This window comes from Hibiscus syriacus, unplaced genomic scaffold (assembly GCF_006381635.1).
Source record: "Hibiscus syriacus cultivar Baekdansim isolate YM2019G1 unplaced genomic scaffold, ASM638163v2 tig00110017_pilon, whole genome shotgun sequence".
In the NCBI taxonomy this organism is placed as follows: Eukaryota; Viridiplantae; Streptophyta; class Magnoliopsida; order Malvales; family Malvaceae; genus Hibiscus; species Hibiscus syriacus.
The window spans coordinates 132,398-149,366 of NW_024062565.1; the positions used below are offsets into that span (position 1 = coordinate 132,398).

The 16,969-nt window shown below is 36.3% G+C and overlaps 1 protein-coding gene and 2 pseudogenes across 1 annotated transcript; 1 reads left to right on the plus strand and 2 right to left on the minus strand.

Annotated features, from left to right (window-relative positions):
- Positions 1–24: 24 nt before the first annotated feature.
- Positions 25–6,915, minus strand: LOC120212937 (annotated as a pseudogene).
- Positions 6,916–8,016: 1,101 nt separating this feature from the next.
- On the minus strand, positions 8,017–10,358 carry LOC120212803 (annotated as a pseudogene).
- Positions 10,359–11,111: 753 nt separating this feature from the next.
- On the plus strand, positions 11,112–13,391 carry LOC120212938 (subtilisin-like protease SBT3). Its single transcript, XM_039211118.1, has one exon. It carries the CDS (start codon positions 11,112–11,114, stop codon positions 13,389–13,391), a length of 2,280 nt encoding a protein of 759 aa, XP_039067049.1.
- The last annotated feature ends 3,578 nt before the right edge of the window (positions 13,392–16,969 follow it).

Genomic DNA, 16,969 nt, shown 5'->3' on the forward strand with positions numbered 1-16,969 from the left:
TTAATACTAATAAAGCCTTGGCCACTACTTTCCATTGCAGTACATAGGGTGGTTATGTTGAATAACTCTGGGATCCCCCATAGGTGAGGCAGTTCCATTGCTGTTTGGTGACAAATCGTCTTCGAGCAATAATTGAAAGTCCAACCTGAAATATTTTTTAATGATGTAATAATTTGAAAGACAGAAAATAGAGTTTTAGTTGATCAAATACTAATCATTGCCTTATTCTTTTGGCCCTTCCACTCTGCTGATCTATTTGTGGGCTGTAACTGGAGATTGGCCTCCTTTCTTGGTGCACAATAACGCATATGCCATAAATTGCCCACATAGCCACAGTTATTGGCTTTGTTTCGCATTGACTGCTATACCTAACAGCAAAGGTATTGAAATCATGAGACGAACGCGATTAGTGACAGTTGAGGATGACCCCAACATCGTGGTTTTAATTATTATGGAGTCGATGTGACCGTCGTCAGGGATGATTCGCTGTCGAGTGGGGAACCTGACGGACCCTTTAATCATCCTTTCGCTTGTACCATATGTACATAGCATTGTTTACTTTTGCATATCGGAAGGCTACATGAGCAAATCCAAATTGTGACTGCGAGGACCGACATCTCAACATCTCAAAGGGAAAAGCCGAGGATCGGCTAGCGCTTTTTGCATTTTATAAAGGGTAAACTACAGAGTTGGACGTTTATTTTTTTTTTCTTTTATAAATGAATGTCACTTGATTAAAAAAATTTAATTCGTAGACACTTTCGTTTCATTTTAATTAAAATATGATCACTTTCATTTCGTTTTAATTAAGATATGATCACTTATTATAAACGATGGGGTGTGCGGTGTAAGAGGGAATTAAGAAGAAAAACATATTAAAAAAATGGTAAATTACAAATTTGTACCTAAACTGCTTTAGATTAATAAAAAGTTTTTAATTAAATTTTATCTAAAATTCAAGGGTTAAAACAAAAATTAAACCATGTTATTAACCACGCCATCAAATCGTTACACTTTTAACAGCGATTAGGGTAAGTGATCACATCTTAATTAAAACGAAACGAAAATGACTACAAATTAAATTTTTTTAATAGAATAATCATATGTTTATAAAAATGAAACAAAAATAAAAATTGACCCTTACATAAATGTAATAATATTAACGGTTCATGCATATACGATACAATTCTCCCACCCTGCCAAGTTTTACGTTGTCTTATGCTGTTGTTAGATGAGATAGTAATCCTAAGCTATACATGATTAGAGTTTTCTAATGTATCTATTAGGGATACAGTCTAAAAATACAATACAAACTAGTTCTATCTATGGGGTTAACATCAAGTTGGGATAATTTTTGTGTCCACCATCTGAAATGAAAAAACAGGGCAAAGAACAATTTAATAAAAAAAATTGAATTAGTACTTTTTTTTTGGTGAGCAAAAGAAAAAAGTTACAGTGGATTAAGCTTCTGCTGTCAAATTGCAGTCGGCAACTTCCTGTTGGACTAATTCAGCCACTTCTCGTGGTGGAATGGAGAATACCTTATGAACCTCTCCTCTTCTTGTGGCAATCTTAGCTAGTTGATCTGCCACCTTATTTGTAATCCGACTTATATGCCTTAAAATAATATTTTAATCTCGGTTAAACAACTCAATAACACAATCAGAAAGGGTAAAAAGATCGCGTCTCTCTTAGAGTTTTCCCTAGCATTCAGACAACCTCCAAACTATTGCTAAAGTAATAGGAGTGAGAAATTTTAGAAGGAAGCATAATTAAAGGAATCGGTCCCGAACATCCAAAACCTCTCCTCTAAAATATTAATTCAAATATGAAATCCTTAATTATTATGTTAAATCATGATCCACTGACAAATAACAATAATATAATTGACAATGATGAGATTAAGATTAAAATCATTAAACTAGCACTAATCCCTGGAGAAGAACAACAATAACTTAAGTGGAGGGTTTGTGCCTATCATAATTCTAGAAGTCGCATCATGCTAGTGTCACGGGCCGTGCAATAAGGTCCGAGACACTGGCGGATGAATCTGTCAAAGAGATTGGATTTGGAGAATCGGACTTACCAAGACCAAAAGACTTAGACCCATAAAAACTTTGAGAATGCTAGAGTTTGTTCACATTGGCCCATATTTTTAGAAATGAGTTTCCATCATTTCTAATTTTGTGTGTTTTTTTTTCAGGGTCCCCATGAAAAAGACTTATTTCCTGTTTTGGGGCTTTAAGTTTTCCGATACCTCTTTTCTTTTTCTAAATTTTGACTTGTTTTCCTGTGGAATAACATCGAACGAGATTTCGGCTGTCATCTGTTGATCAAGAAACTCTTTAACGACATAAAAGCTCAATTGCACATCACATTTTACCTGCATTCCAGGTTTCGAAAATATTATAAGCTGATTTTGGACCCCCAATAATTGAATAAAGTTCGCTTTTGTTGCTGCCATTAATGGACACAAACATATATATGTATATATATTTGCTATGTTGTTTCTTCCACGTTTCTTTGGTACCGAGTTCTTCTCTAATTAAGAATATTTTTTTTTGTGGGGGCGGGCGATGGGGTAAATAATTAACAACATTTATGCTGGCAATAGCGAGATATTGCAAAAATGAAATACATCTGAAGTCGATAAGGAATAGAAGAGAATTTCGTCAGAAAAAAAAACATATTTGATTATAAGTAATAATTTGGATAGCTTCCAGCTCCGATTTGTAAAATTTTTGTGAGGTGTAAATATCTATGACTTCTCATGTGTTGGGAAAAAACCTTACATGCTGGAATCTGGAAATAACTAATAAAATTTATGAAGATAAGAACATATTTTTTTTTCTTTGCTTTTTCGTTTTTCTATTTGAATATGAGATGTTTGGGTTCATAATATGAAATTGGTTTGTCAAAGGAGTTCAGTTGTTGAAATTATATGTAGTGGTCATCGTAGCTGAACAGATGGCTGCCGGACTCCACTCAGGGTGATGAGCTTTCAGCAAAGCTGCCACACTTGCATGGGGTGCTGCCATTGATATGTCTGAGCATAGCATAAAGCAAACAGAATATGTCACATAGTTCCCCGTTTTAGTGAAAGCCCTGCGTGGTGAGTAGCTTGCCAAATGACTAATGATATGTAGCAAAATGATCCGAAGATTTCTCAATGTCAGATAGCTTAAAGGAAGTGAGCTACACTGAAGCCATGAATGACTTGGTTGTAAGAGTGGAGCAATGATCTATGAATATAATCGACCAGTTCCATAACACGTGGGTTGAGAAAGAATCAGGTTTATGTGAATGGTCCTTCTGAACTGTCTTGTATTCTTCAGGTTGTTGATTTCAAGAGATAACAACAAAAGTAGCTACAAGATAACAGAGAGTAACTGTAAAAACTTGTCCTACTCGATGCTTCACAGAGCAAATACTGGATCAGGAACTTTTGGTGATAGCCTTTATTAGGCAGTTATACAGAGAATATGGCAATGATCTTCACATATAATTCTTCTTTTCTTTTCTTTTTCAATAATCTTCAAGGCTTATGTTTTTTTTTGTTCTGTAGCCAAAATAATCTATAGCCAGTCCCACAACTATGTTGTTCAAAACAGGTTTGAAGAAACACATCCTTGTTCGTGTTTGTTTCCCTCTAGAACGATTTCCAGAATGATTCTACTTCCAATACATTTCGTTGTGATGAATAAGAGATTTTGAAATTCCAAATTCAAATTTTCTTGCACATGCAGAATTAAGGAACTGAAAATATCATGTCTTCTACAGTGAACATTATTACCACATGAACATGTGAAGAACTGATCTATCATAAACCTTTAAATATTCAAGATAAACAGTCACATCATTTATTGATTGATATAATGCTAAGAGTGTTAGTAATTCAAGACCACCACAGGGCTTGCAACCAGGTATCAAACAGCGTTTCGAGTACGTGACAGCGGCCGTGATATTGCAGTCACGTCATTGTTCGAAACCGATTTTTATGATTTTTATGGTGGCTCACGGATTCACATTAATCTCGGTCGATTACACCCCTAATTTAACGGAAAACGAACGATTACGCCGATAACAGGATGGAACAATCGTTATTCAACCATGGCGCAATTTTTGTTTCAGACAATGATGGGGGAAGGAGGAAGGGGGAGGCAGAAGTCCAAAACCATTTTTGTTTCAGACAATGATAGGGGAAGGAGAAAGAGGAGGAGAGGAGGAGGGGAGGAGGGGAGGGGGGAAGAACTTACCTTTGACTGCTTGCTCTCTGTTCAATCTGGAGAATCCAAAGAAATGAAAATTAGGCTTGGAAAGAAAAATCAAAGCAGATCCAAAAAAATTGAAAAAAGAAGAAGAAGCGAAAAGTGTCAATGATTTTTGTTTGCGTCAATGTTAGGTCGAAGCCGACAACAACCCTTGGTAGAACCAAAAAGATCGGGAAAGGGGAGGAAGAAAGGTCGGGAAGGGGAGATTTATTTATTTATTTAATAATTTTTAAAATATAATTTTAAAGGATATATTAATTTGAGATCCCTCTCACTTTTAGAATTTATAATTTAATCCTTAGTTTAAAATATAAACTTTAATTTTTATTTAATTTAGTCTTAATTTCACTAATATAAATTTATGCAATTTAAATTTTACAATTTTATTTTTAATTATATTTAATTTAGTCATTTTCGGATAAGTTGTGCGATATTTAAAAAAATTCACGATCGCGATACCCGCAATGACATCCGTTATGTCCGCAACCGTGATAGACGCGACCGAAAACGTGACCGCAAACACTATTTAAAACCCTGCTTGCAACAATGTGGCCATTTTGATCATCCCACTTTAGATAACCGTAGGCTACCGGAGGAGCTTTTCCGTCCATCTGTATGCTCACAGCATACTTCTGCTTTTGGTATTTATTTGTGAAAGTTAGCGTGGTGGGCTCTTCTCTAATTGTCATTCCATGGGTTGTTTCTACAATCGCCTGGTAAACAGATTGCTCATCTCCTACTTTGGTCACAATCCTGGTGAAATTCTTTACATTTGAAGAGCTTGCACTAAACATTGCAACAAAAGATGGGTAGTTTAAGTCAGTTCCCTCTTGACTGCATTTCCATTGGCTTTGTCTTAGAATAGTTTTCATCTCGGTGTCATTGTAGCCTAGGCCACATAAAAAATCAACAAAACCTTGCCAATCAATGTCATAGATGAGTCCGGGATCCATCCATGGCTTTATTTGGATTGATATGACCCGCCCCATAATCTAGAGGTGTTCCGGGATGTTTACTGGCTTGAATTGTCAAAGTTGTTCCATTGTTGTCAATGGTGTATGCAGTGGTCATCAAGGCTGAATGGATAGCTGCTGGACTCCATTCAGGATGAACAGCTTTAAGCAAAACTGTCACTCCAGCAACATGAGGTGTTGAAAATAATGTGCCTGATAATAATGCGTAATCTGAAGCCAATTCATAGTTGCCGAATTGTTGAACTGGAATTGTTGGTGGGAATGCAGCCAACACATTGACCCCTGGAGCAATAATATCTGGCTTTAGAATGTTTGGGTTAATGGGGTCTGGCCCTCTCGAAGAAAAGTCGGCCACTTTTGGTGCTGGCTTTGTGCCGAAGTTTGTGCGCAATAATCTCATGATTTTTACACTTGCATCATCAGTTGCTTCTGTAGTGTATTTTTTTATCATAGCACCAGAAGAAGGTGGTAAAATTAGGCTTGGGAGGCTGAGATAACCGATATCAGTAGGGGTCCAATCTGAGATAAGTATTCCTGCAGCTGCATTAACTCTAGCAAGCTCTTCCGCTTGCTCAAAAATGCCAGTACTGTCTTTGTTATCACAGAAGACCACCTTTACAAAGACTTCAGTCTCATTCAGTGCTTTATATCTGCATACTTTTTTTGTTGGAATCACCTTTTCCATAGTACAAAGGTGTGTCTATAACTAAAACGCGATTTGGGAACTGATATATTCCTTCAAATGTTTGATTATTTCCTAAAGTCATCGTTGCAGTGAAACTTCGATCAAGTGTCCCAGCCCCAACAGTTGTAATCCATGGTGCTGCATTGCTTGTAGTATTAGGTGCTCCATGATTCCCAGCAGCGCAAATGACAGCAATCCCCTTCTGTACGCTGAAAGAGAAGCAATGACTATAACATCTTGAAAATAAGGTGTCTGCTTAAAACCTAGAGATAGTGACATGACGTCAACACCATCTGCAATTGCTTGGTCCATAGCAGCAAGAATATCACTTTCTACATTAAGTTCTCCAGTTGATACTTTGTACATAGCAATATGTGCACTTGGTGCAATGCCACGGGCTACACCATTTGCATATCCGATTTGACTTGCACCTGATACATGGTTACCTGCGGCTGTTGATGATGTGTGTGTTCCATGCCATCAAAGTCTCTTGGTGAATCGTCTGACGAGTCTGATTCACCAGCAGCCTGAGATCCTTTGATAAATACTTGAGCACCAATGAGTTTTCTATTGCAGGGAAAAGGATTAATTGTACTATTCTGGCACTTTCCCTTCCACCTCGTAGGAATCGGTGGCATTTCTTTTTCGTTGAAACTTTCACTCTCAGGCCAAACTACTGTATCAATCACTCCTATAATCACACCTTCACCATACGATGATGCATTCCACAATCCAGAAGAATGCATGAGCCCCATGAACTGAGGGGAGTGTGTGGTGAACAGTTTGCCTGATTTCTCCTCGTGTACGGCAATATGAGCGGGAGATTTTTTGATTTCTGATACTTGCGATGGTGTCACTTTTTCAAGTGCATCTACTCGGCCTTAGATGACAAGGTGGGTAGTGGACATGCCTGATTAAAGAGCCAACTAGTATCTGTCGACTGGTCATTAATCCTTGCCATACGTCTAACATTGTTGTGGTGCATTATCGTCTTCCAAAAGTATCTATCTTGAAACCCAGGTCAAAATACCTTGTAGGTCCCTGTATTGTTCAAAAGTAATCAAACTGATACCTCTAGAAAAGACTAAAGAAATTTGGTCCATATACTATTGGAAAGGGAACAAAAAAGGGAAAATTGAAGACAATATCTATTTCCACAAATACATGTAGCAAGTTTCAAGTTACGTTTGATTGTTTTTTAAAGTAATTACATAATACAAAAAAAAAACGTAAAAATCTAATATATATATATATATAAAAGAAGTACAACAACAAAAAAACTAGGAAAATCTTCACAAAAAAAGTTCCACAAAAGTTATAAAAATAATTAAAAAATCTATTTTTTAAAAGAATTTCCATCGCTTTCATCTTGTTTAGTTTTTAGAATATGATTCTTAATTTCTTTATATTATTTGAAATTATATAATTTTTAGAAATTTATATTAATGCTTTTTATTGGAAATTTTTTATTAAGTTTTTGGTTTTCTGGTAAAATTTTAAGAATTTTTAAGAAAGTTTCTGGACTCTTATTATATTTAATTTTTTTTCAAAATTTGAATTCGTTTTTATATATTATATAAATTTTTAAATTTTAAAAATCAGGATAGGTGTCATGTATTAATAGAAATAATTAATGCCATATTTACTTTTTTAAATTTTCTTACAAGTTACGAATAGTAAAGGGGCTAAATTATTTTTGTTTGTTTATAGAAGGTTCAATTCGCCCACTTTTGTCCCAGTCATCACATGTATCCCGTTACTTTTAGGCTTTCTAAGAAGGAACCTATAGGAATAACATATGTTAAGCAGTTACAGTGTGGATAACGTATTTTCTGGGTTCTGTAGTAAATAGCCAGTCCGACAACAATGTTGTTAGAGATTGGTGTGAAGAAACACAGTCTTGTCGTTCGTTCTTTTTCCCTTCGGAAAGAAGAATCTTTCCACAAAAGATTCTACTGCCAGTACGTTTAGTTGGGATGTATAAGGGATTTCGAAATTCCAATTCAAATTTGCTTCATCATACGGAAATGAATTAAGAAGCCGAATACATTATTTGTCCTCTAGAGGAACATTATATCCGCATGAATCTTCAAGATAAACAATCAAATGATTTATTGATCAGCAACTTTGCTAAGAATGTCGGTTAGGAATTCTGGACCACCACAGGGCTTGCAACAATGTGTCCATTTTGATCAACCCACTTCAGATAGCCGTAGGCTACCGGAGGAGATTTACCGTACGTTTGCACGCTCGCAACAAAGCTTTGCTTTTGGTATTTGCTTGTGAAGGTGAGGGTGGTCGGCTCTACTCTGAATGTCATCCCATAGCTTGTTTCCACAACAGCGTGGTAAACTGATTGCTCATCTCCCACGTTGGTCACCACTCTGTCAAAGTTCTTTACATTCGAAGAGCCTGTACTAAACATGGCTACAAAAGATGGGTAGTTTACGTCGGATCCCTCTTGACTGCAGTTCCATTGGCATTGTCTAAGAATATCTTTCATCTCGGTGTCATTGTAGCCTAGGCCGCATAAGAAATCAACGTAACCTTGCCAATCAATGTCATAGATGAGTCCGGGATCCATGGCTTTGTTTGGATTGATATGCCCCGCCCCATAATCTAGAGGTGTTCCGGGGAGGTTAGTGGTTTAGTCTGTCAAAGTAGTTCCATTGTTGTCAGTGGTATATGCAGTGGTCATCAAGGCTGATCGGATAGCTGCTGGGCTCCATTCAGGGTGAACAGCTTTAAGCAAAGCTGTCACTCCAGCAACATGAGGTGTTGACATTGATGGGCCTGATAATAATGCGTAATCTGAAGCCAAAAATAGTTGTCAAATTGTTGAATTGGAATTGTTGGCGGGAATGCAGCTAACACATGGACCCTTGGAGCAATAATATTTGGCTTTAGAATGTTTGGGTTAACGGGATCTGGTCCTCTCGAAGAAAAGTCAGCCACTTGTGGTGCAGGCTTTGTGCCGAAACTTGTGAGCACAAATCTCATGATTTTTACTCTTGCATCAGCTGATTCTGTAGCGTACTTTTTTATCAAAGCACCAGAAGAAAATGGTAAAATTAGGCTTGGGATGCTGAGTTCACCGGTATCATAAGGGATCTCATTTGAGATAAGTATTCCTGCGGCTGCACCATTTATTGCAAGCTCCTCCGCTTGCTCAGGAACGCTAATAGTGTTATCGTAATCACAGAGGACCACCTGTCCAAAGACTTCACTCTCATTCAATGCTCCAGTACGGCATATTGCTTTGTCAAAATCACTTTTGCCATAGTACAAAGATGCATCTAAAACTAAAACACGGTTTGGAAACTCTGACTTTCCTTCAAATGTTTGATTGTTTCCTAAAGTAACTGTTGCAGTGAAACTCCGATCAAGTGTTCCTGCGTCAACCGTAGTAATCCATGGTGCTGAATTGTGTGTAGTATTAGGTTCTCCATCATTCCCAGAGGCTTAGACAACAGCAACCCCCTTCTCTATTGCTGAAAGAGAAGCAATGGCTTTGACATCTTGGAAATAAGGTGTTTGATAAAAACCCAGAGATAGTGACATGATGTCGACTCCATCTGCAATTGCTTGATCCATAGCAGCAAGAACATCACTTTCCACAATAAATTCTCCGGATGATACTTTGTACATGGCAACATGTGCACCTGGTGCAATCCCCCGTGCTACACCATTTACATATCCGAATTGACTTGCACCTGGTACATGGTTGCCCGCGGCTGTTGATGATGTGTGTGTTCCATGTCCCAAAAAGTCTCTCGGTGTATTGTCTGGCAAGCCTGATTCACCAGCAGCCTGAGATCCTTTGATAAGTACGTGCGCACCAATGAGTTTTCTATTGCAACGAAAAGGATTGATTGTACTATTATGACACTTGCCCTTCCACCTTGTAGGAATTGGTGGCATTCCTTTTTCGTTGAAAATTTTGCTCTCAGGCCAAACTCCTGAATCAATCATTCCTATAATCACACCTTCACCAAACGATGATGCATACCACTATCCAGAAGAATGCCTTAACCCCATGAACTGAGGGGAGTGTGTGGTGAACTCCCAGGTTTCTCTTCGTGCACGGCAATATGAGCAGGAGAATTCTTGATCTCCAATGCCTGAGATGAGGTCAGCCTAGCACTGAACCCATGGATGACATGGTTGTAAGAGTAAAGTAACATGTCTTTGTCATGAACGGGTTTTGACAACGATCGTAGGATGGCTCGGTGCCAAGTTTCATGGGTTAAAAAAGAAGGTTTAAGTGAATGGTCTAGGTGGACTATATATGTCTTGTATTCTTCGTCTTCTGACTTCACATTACTGATTCCTAGCAACAAAACCAGTAAAAAGGACAGACTAAAATGATGGTAGTTGCAGAAACTCATCTTTCTAGCCTTGCAGATGGGCTAAAAGCTAGGCTAGAAAGATCTACGTTTGATGCTTGTCTTATCACTCCCACTCACATACATATGTCAGAAACGAAACAAAAGACGACATGAATTGCATAACGTTAATTCCAACTTGGTTTTGGCTCAATGTTCAGTTTCTTTTACGTATTGATTTCTCCAAAGCTCTGCTCACTAATGTTTGCTTCAACCTTGTACGAGGCCGGTTGAATTTTTGTTTGCCTTTTCCGTCGTTATCTCAGATTTTGTTGGTTACGCTTATTAGTATCTCAAATATTTGTTCCTAGTCCTACGTCACTGAATGTAAAATGTACGTTGTATTTTCATTTTATCTCATTCAACTAGACTAAGGCATGAATATTCAACCCAGTAAACGTAAACACCAGTTTTTTTTTTTACTACTTTCCGTCGATAGGTTAATTGTTCCAATTCAAATAGTTACACATACTTTTAGTGAAAAAAATAAGAGAAGTTACAACTTCATAATCAAGAAAAATTGTTAGAAAAGACAAGATGGATTGCAGAGCGTTAAATCCAATCCAACTGGGTTTTGGCTCCACGTTCGATGTGCTGATTTCTCCAAAGTTTTGCTCATCAATGTTAACTTCAACCTTGTATTGATAATGCCATGATTAACAAATGGTACCGGCCTTTTAATTGAAGTTCTTCGGCAATTTTTATGACCTGGTGGCTTTCGTCTTTTACCTCAATCAGAAATTCACTTCCATATATAAATAAAAGCAGAGCATCCATTTTGGTTGTTAAAGAAAAAATGGGGTTCCTTAATTGTTTTTGTCATCTGAAATGTATCCATTCCCTGCTTCTCATATCCCTTTTGTTCACTCTCTGTATTCATTCCTCATCCGCAAATACGTTTATTGTCCATATGGATAAGTCCTTGATGCCCAAAGTCTTTTCAAGTCACCACAGCTGGTACTCCTCCGTTGTTGATTCTCTGAAATCAACAAACAATCCTCAATCCTTACCATCCCTCATCTACTCTTATGATGGTGGAGCTCATGGTTTTAGTGCCGTTCTATCTGCGGATGAACTAGAAAAACTGAAAATGTCTCCAGGATTTCTCTCGGCTTATCCTGACCGGACTGTCACAGTCGATACAACTCATACCCCAGAATTCTTGTCTCTCCACACATACTCCGGGCTATGGCCTGCTTCAAACTATGGTGAAGATGTCATCATTGGTGTTATTGACACTGGTGTTTGGCCGGAGAGTGAGAGCTTCAAAGATGATGGTATGAGTCCAGTTCCATCCAGGTGGAAAGGCAAATGCGAGGAAGGCCAGGAATTCAACTCCTCCATGTGTAACTCCAAGTTAATTGGAGCTAAGTATTTCAACAAGGGTGTGATTGCAGCACACCCTGGAATTAACATAAGCATGAATTCTGCTAGAGACACCGCTGGTCATGGAACACATACTTCCTCCACTGCAAGTGGGAATTATGTTGATGGAGTATCTTTTTTTGGTTATGCTGAAGGCACAGCAAGAGGTATTGCCCCACGGTCCAAGGTGGCAATGTACAAGGTCATATGGGATGAGGGGCGCTATGCGTCTGATGTTCTTGCAGGTATGGATGAGGCTATTCGTGATGGTGTCGATGTGATATCCATATCTATGGGGTTTGATGGAGTACCACTGTATGAGGATCCTATCGCAATTGCCTCATTTTCTGCCATGGAGAAAGGTGTGCTTGTCTCTTCATCAGCAGGGAATGAGGGGCCACATTTAGGGAATTTGCACAATGGAATCCCATGGGTCCTGACAGTAGCAGCTGGCACCATAGATCGTTCTTTTGCAGGAATTGTGTCTCTAGGAGACGGGAAAACCATCACTGGATGGACCTTGTTTCCAGCTACTGCTTTAGTTCAAAACCTTACATTGATTTACAACAAAACTTTATCAGCATGCAATTCAAGCGTATTGTTATCTAACGCCCCAGTTGGGATCATCATATGCGACAATATCGGTTCTTTTTACAATCAAGTCAATGAAATCACGGTGTCAAGGGTGCAAGCAGCAATATTTATTTCAGATGAACCTGAACAATCCAGTATGCCCTGTCCTGGTGTTGTGATTAGCACCGAGGATGCAGCTTCTCTTATAAAATATGTCACAAGCAATAAAGATCCTAAAGCTAGCATTAAGTTTCAGCAGACCATTCTAGGAACAATGCCTGCTCCAGCCGTGGCCTCTTACACTTCGAGAGGTCCATCACCAAGCTATCCTGGCGTCTTAAAACCAGATATAATGGCACCCGGTTCTCTTGTCTTGGCGGCTTATATTCCCAACAGTTATGCAGCTTCAATAGGGAATTATATATTCTTATCTAGTAACTTCGCAATGCTCTCTGGAACATCCATGGCGTGTCCGCATGCTTCTGGTATAGTCGCACTCTTAAAAGGTGCACACCCTGAGTGGAGTGCAGCGGCTATAAGGTCTGCCTTGGTGACCACTGCAAATCCATTAGACAACACTATGAAACCAATCAGGGACAATGGTGATGTTAGTTTGTCTTTTGCTTCACCGTTAGCAATGGGAGCAGGCCAAATTGATCCAAATCAAGCACTGGATCCGGGTTTGATCTACGATGCAACCCCACTAGACTACGTGAATCTTTTGTGCACCATGAACTTCACCCAGAAACAAATCATGACCATCACAAGATCCAAGAGCTACGATTGTTCGAATCCATCTGCTGATCTGAATTACCCGTCTTTTATTGCTTTATGCGATCCCAATGTGTCAAAAGCTACATTCAAAGTATTTAGCAGGACAGTGACGAATGTGGGACAAGGTTCTGCAACTTACAAGGTTAAGATAGTGCAGCCTGAGGGTTCAACCATCACTGTTTCGCCAAAGGTATTGGTCTTCGGAAAAACATATGAGAAGCAAACCTTTAGTGTAACTATAAATTGCAGCAGTAACAATAACGGGAAAGTTCCATTTGGTGAAGTTGTTTGGATTGAAGAAAATGGAAAACACAAAGTTAGGAGCCCTGTTGTGGTGTCACCCGTACCTGCTGTAACTTACTAGGGAGGATCGCCAGAGGCTGGAACTTGTTAAGATCTACATCTAAGTAGAATAATATAAATAAAAATTATTTATTTAAAAGTCCCAGTCAAAAATATTTTTATGGATCATTACGATAATATAAATAAAAATAAAAATAACAAAAGGTGGTAAGTTAGTTTCACAATATTTGTCTTGGTTTTCATGGCATATTCCGAAATATTCATTTACTCTAAATAAAATATTTATTAAAGCGGAAGTTCAACGTAATTTCTTTCAAAGTAATTTAGAAAATGAAAATCACCAGAAAAAATGTTTAAATTATATCTATATATTTTTTTAATAGTTTAGAAACTTTTTTAGTTAAAATTTATACTTAACATTTTATTTTACTATCATTTCAATATCGAATCACCAATAACTATAAAAATACCTATTTTTAATTTTTATGTATATAGCTATTAAGATTACAAATATTACTTTGAAGTAGTACTTCCCTTTTACATTTACATAAATATTTAAGTAAAATAACTAATATAATTAAGGGAAATTCTATTGCGCACATCACACACCACTAAAGCGACATACCGAAACACACCACTAAAGCTAAGTTATACGTTTTGTACTTAAATTATCACATTTATTTCGTTTTAGTATTTAAATTTTAATTTCTTTTTAAAATCATTAACAATAATACTTATGTGATATAACATGTCATTTTTTTATTTTTTTAATTACCACATCACATTTTTCATTATTCATGAGTATTTTTAATTAATTTTATTCAACCAATTAGGTGGTGACACATACGAGGATAAAAATGTAAATATTATTCTTGATCATAGTATGAATTGAACGAAACAAATCACTCAACCATTAAGCTAAGCTAGCAATTTAATAAGATTTCATCGCATTTTGTACTTAGCTTATATAACGGTATCACCACAAAATCAATATTTTTTTTATGATTATAAGATTAAAAAATGAGACACTTTAAATGAATCACCGAAAGCTTGGTCACTCAACTACAGTGTGACTGAACTTAATACTTACTTATTCATTATTAAATTAAAAGACTAATTTTTTATATAATATCATTTTTAAATTATCTATTTAATTCTAATAATTTAGGGTAAATTATACTTTTAGTATCCAACTATCACTTTGGTTTCGTAAAATATTATTTAAAATTAAATATATAATTTAAAAATATTATTATTTTAAATAAATAATTAATAGTATTCCAAATAAATAAATAATATGATTTTAAAATAATTTCATAATATTATAAATATAATTTTTTTTATAATAATTTAATATAAAATTTATAAACATTTAAATAATTATTAAATTAATTATTTTTTATTTACAAATAAAGTGAAAATGTATTCTTTAACTTAATAATGATATAAAAAATTATTATATTATTAAGTTTAATATAATAAAAATATATTTGTGTTATAATGGAATGACTAAGCTTTCGATCATTCCTTTAAAGTGTTATCACTAAAGAAATGTGTTGAAACACACCACAAACAAATTTATCCTTATTATATAAATATTAAAAAATATAAAAGATTTCTTTAAGATTAACTATTTATTAAAATTAATTTTACTTTTAATAGAATTATAATTACACTCTTACAAGCTCCTTTTGACAATAATATATTTTTAGAAAGAATCAGTAAAGCTACTCTGGAACTTGCAAACTCTCTTCCTCCTCCCTTCCTCTTTCTTATTATCCATGTACCCCTTCATAGCTAAACTCTTCTATCCCACCATCGAATCCCGCCCCAACTTCCTTCAACAGAATCCATCCATCAAACCCTTCCTTCAACAAATTTGGCTGCATATACAGTTTTCTATGCATGTTCCAAGGCTGAAGAATTTGTAGGAGATTATGTAGGTTTGCCTTTTGATGACGATGGCAAAGATCCTCATGTTGTCTCAATTGTTTAAACTTCGATGAAAAACAGCAGATTTTTGGTAACTTTGTTTATCTGCACTTTTGTTTTCACCAGAAGCTTAGAGTAGTTAAGTACAATGGAGTATGACAACAAGAACATATCGAAAACCTTTTTCCTTTTCCTTCTTGCCATCCCGAATGCAAGTCCCTTACGACCGAGTCTTCGATGATACACCGATAGCTAGTCTTGCCTTGATGGAAACCAGTGTTGCCCTTACAACCATTGTCATCTGTTCTCATCTTCAAGGCCCATAAATTAAAGAATGAACTTCTTATCAACCGACTTCTTTGATCACAATTGATCACAGAATTCTCATATTAGTCTGGCTAGATGATGATGGTGCTTTTTGTTTAACAACAGTGCTAGATGGTGCAGCATATGATTTTTTGGCGAAGTAAGGTGATCGCCGGTGGCGACTGACGATGATGACCTGTTCTAAATTTATATAAATTAAAAATTGTAATTTTAAACAAATTAAATTACTTAAATTAATTATTATTTTTAAGGAAAAATCATAATTTAATTATAATTCTATTAAAATTAAAATTAATTTTAATAAATAATTAATTCTAAATAAATTCTTATACCTTTTAATATTTATATAATAAAAACAAATTTAGTTGTAGTGTGTTTCGGTACTTCACTTTAATGGTACGTTACAGTGCGGTGTACGATGTGAGCTGTAGACTCGTCCCAATATTATAACTATGATTTCCAAATCTGAAAACTTTTATATTTAAAATTTCACAACATAATGCAACAATTATTGAAAATATTTTTAAATTTTTTAATAATTATGTCATTCTTTTTATTACTATCACAAATATTAATGTTAATTTAACTTTTTCGACTAATTTTTTTTTTTCATCTCATCGTTAAACCTCACCCCAAAAACTTCCCCAAATCCCTTTATGAGCTTATAGAATTAATAACAATTAGTCTTCAGAAAATATCGATTGCCAAATTTCGATTCTTTATCATGGCTGCTGATCATACCAAACCCTTTTGCCTTTGGCTTTCTTTCATCTCATTTGTCTATACTGAGCTAGCATATGTTGATAATAATATCGTCCACATGGACCTATCAGCCATGGCCACAGCCTTATCAGGGCAACTAAGCTGGTACTCAGCCACCCTTGCATCTTTATTAGACAACTTCAGAACTAAAAAACCAACATAACAATCCCCTCTTCTAAGCTTATCTATAGCTATCAGAACGTTATTCAAAAGCTCTAGTGCTAGTCTTACACCCGCAGAGCACGAGGCCTTGCAGTATTAGCAATAAAAGATATATTGAAAATGTATCAGATAGTATTTCAAGAACTGTATCAACTATACAAGAGGGCTAACAATTTAAGGAGCTAGAGATAGTATTTCAAGTACTGCACATATTTGGGAAATGCTCTCATTTCATGGAAGTCTAAGAAGCAGGCCACAGTCAGTCGCTCCTCTTGTGAAGTGGAATATCGTGACATGGCTTATGTCACTTGCGAGTTGGTTTGGTTGGTCTCATTGTTGTCTTCCTTCAACATTTCCATTCCTCATGTGAAGTTGTTTTATGATAATCAAGCTGCCCTACATCTTGCTACCAACCAAGTTTTCCATGAACGCACGAAGCACATAGAGCTTGATTGT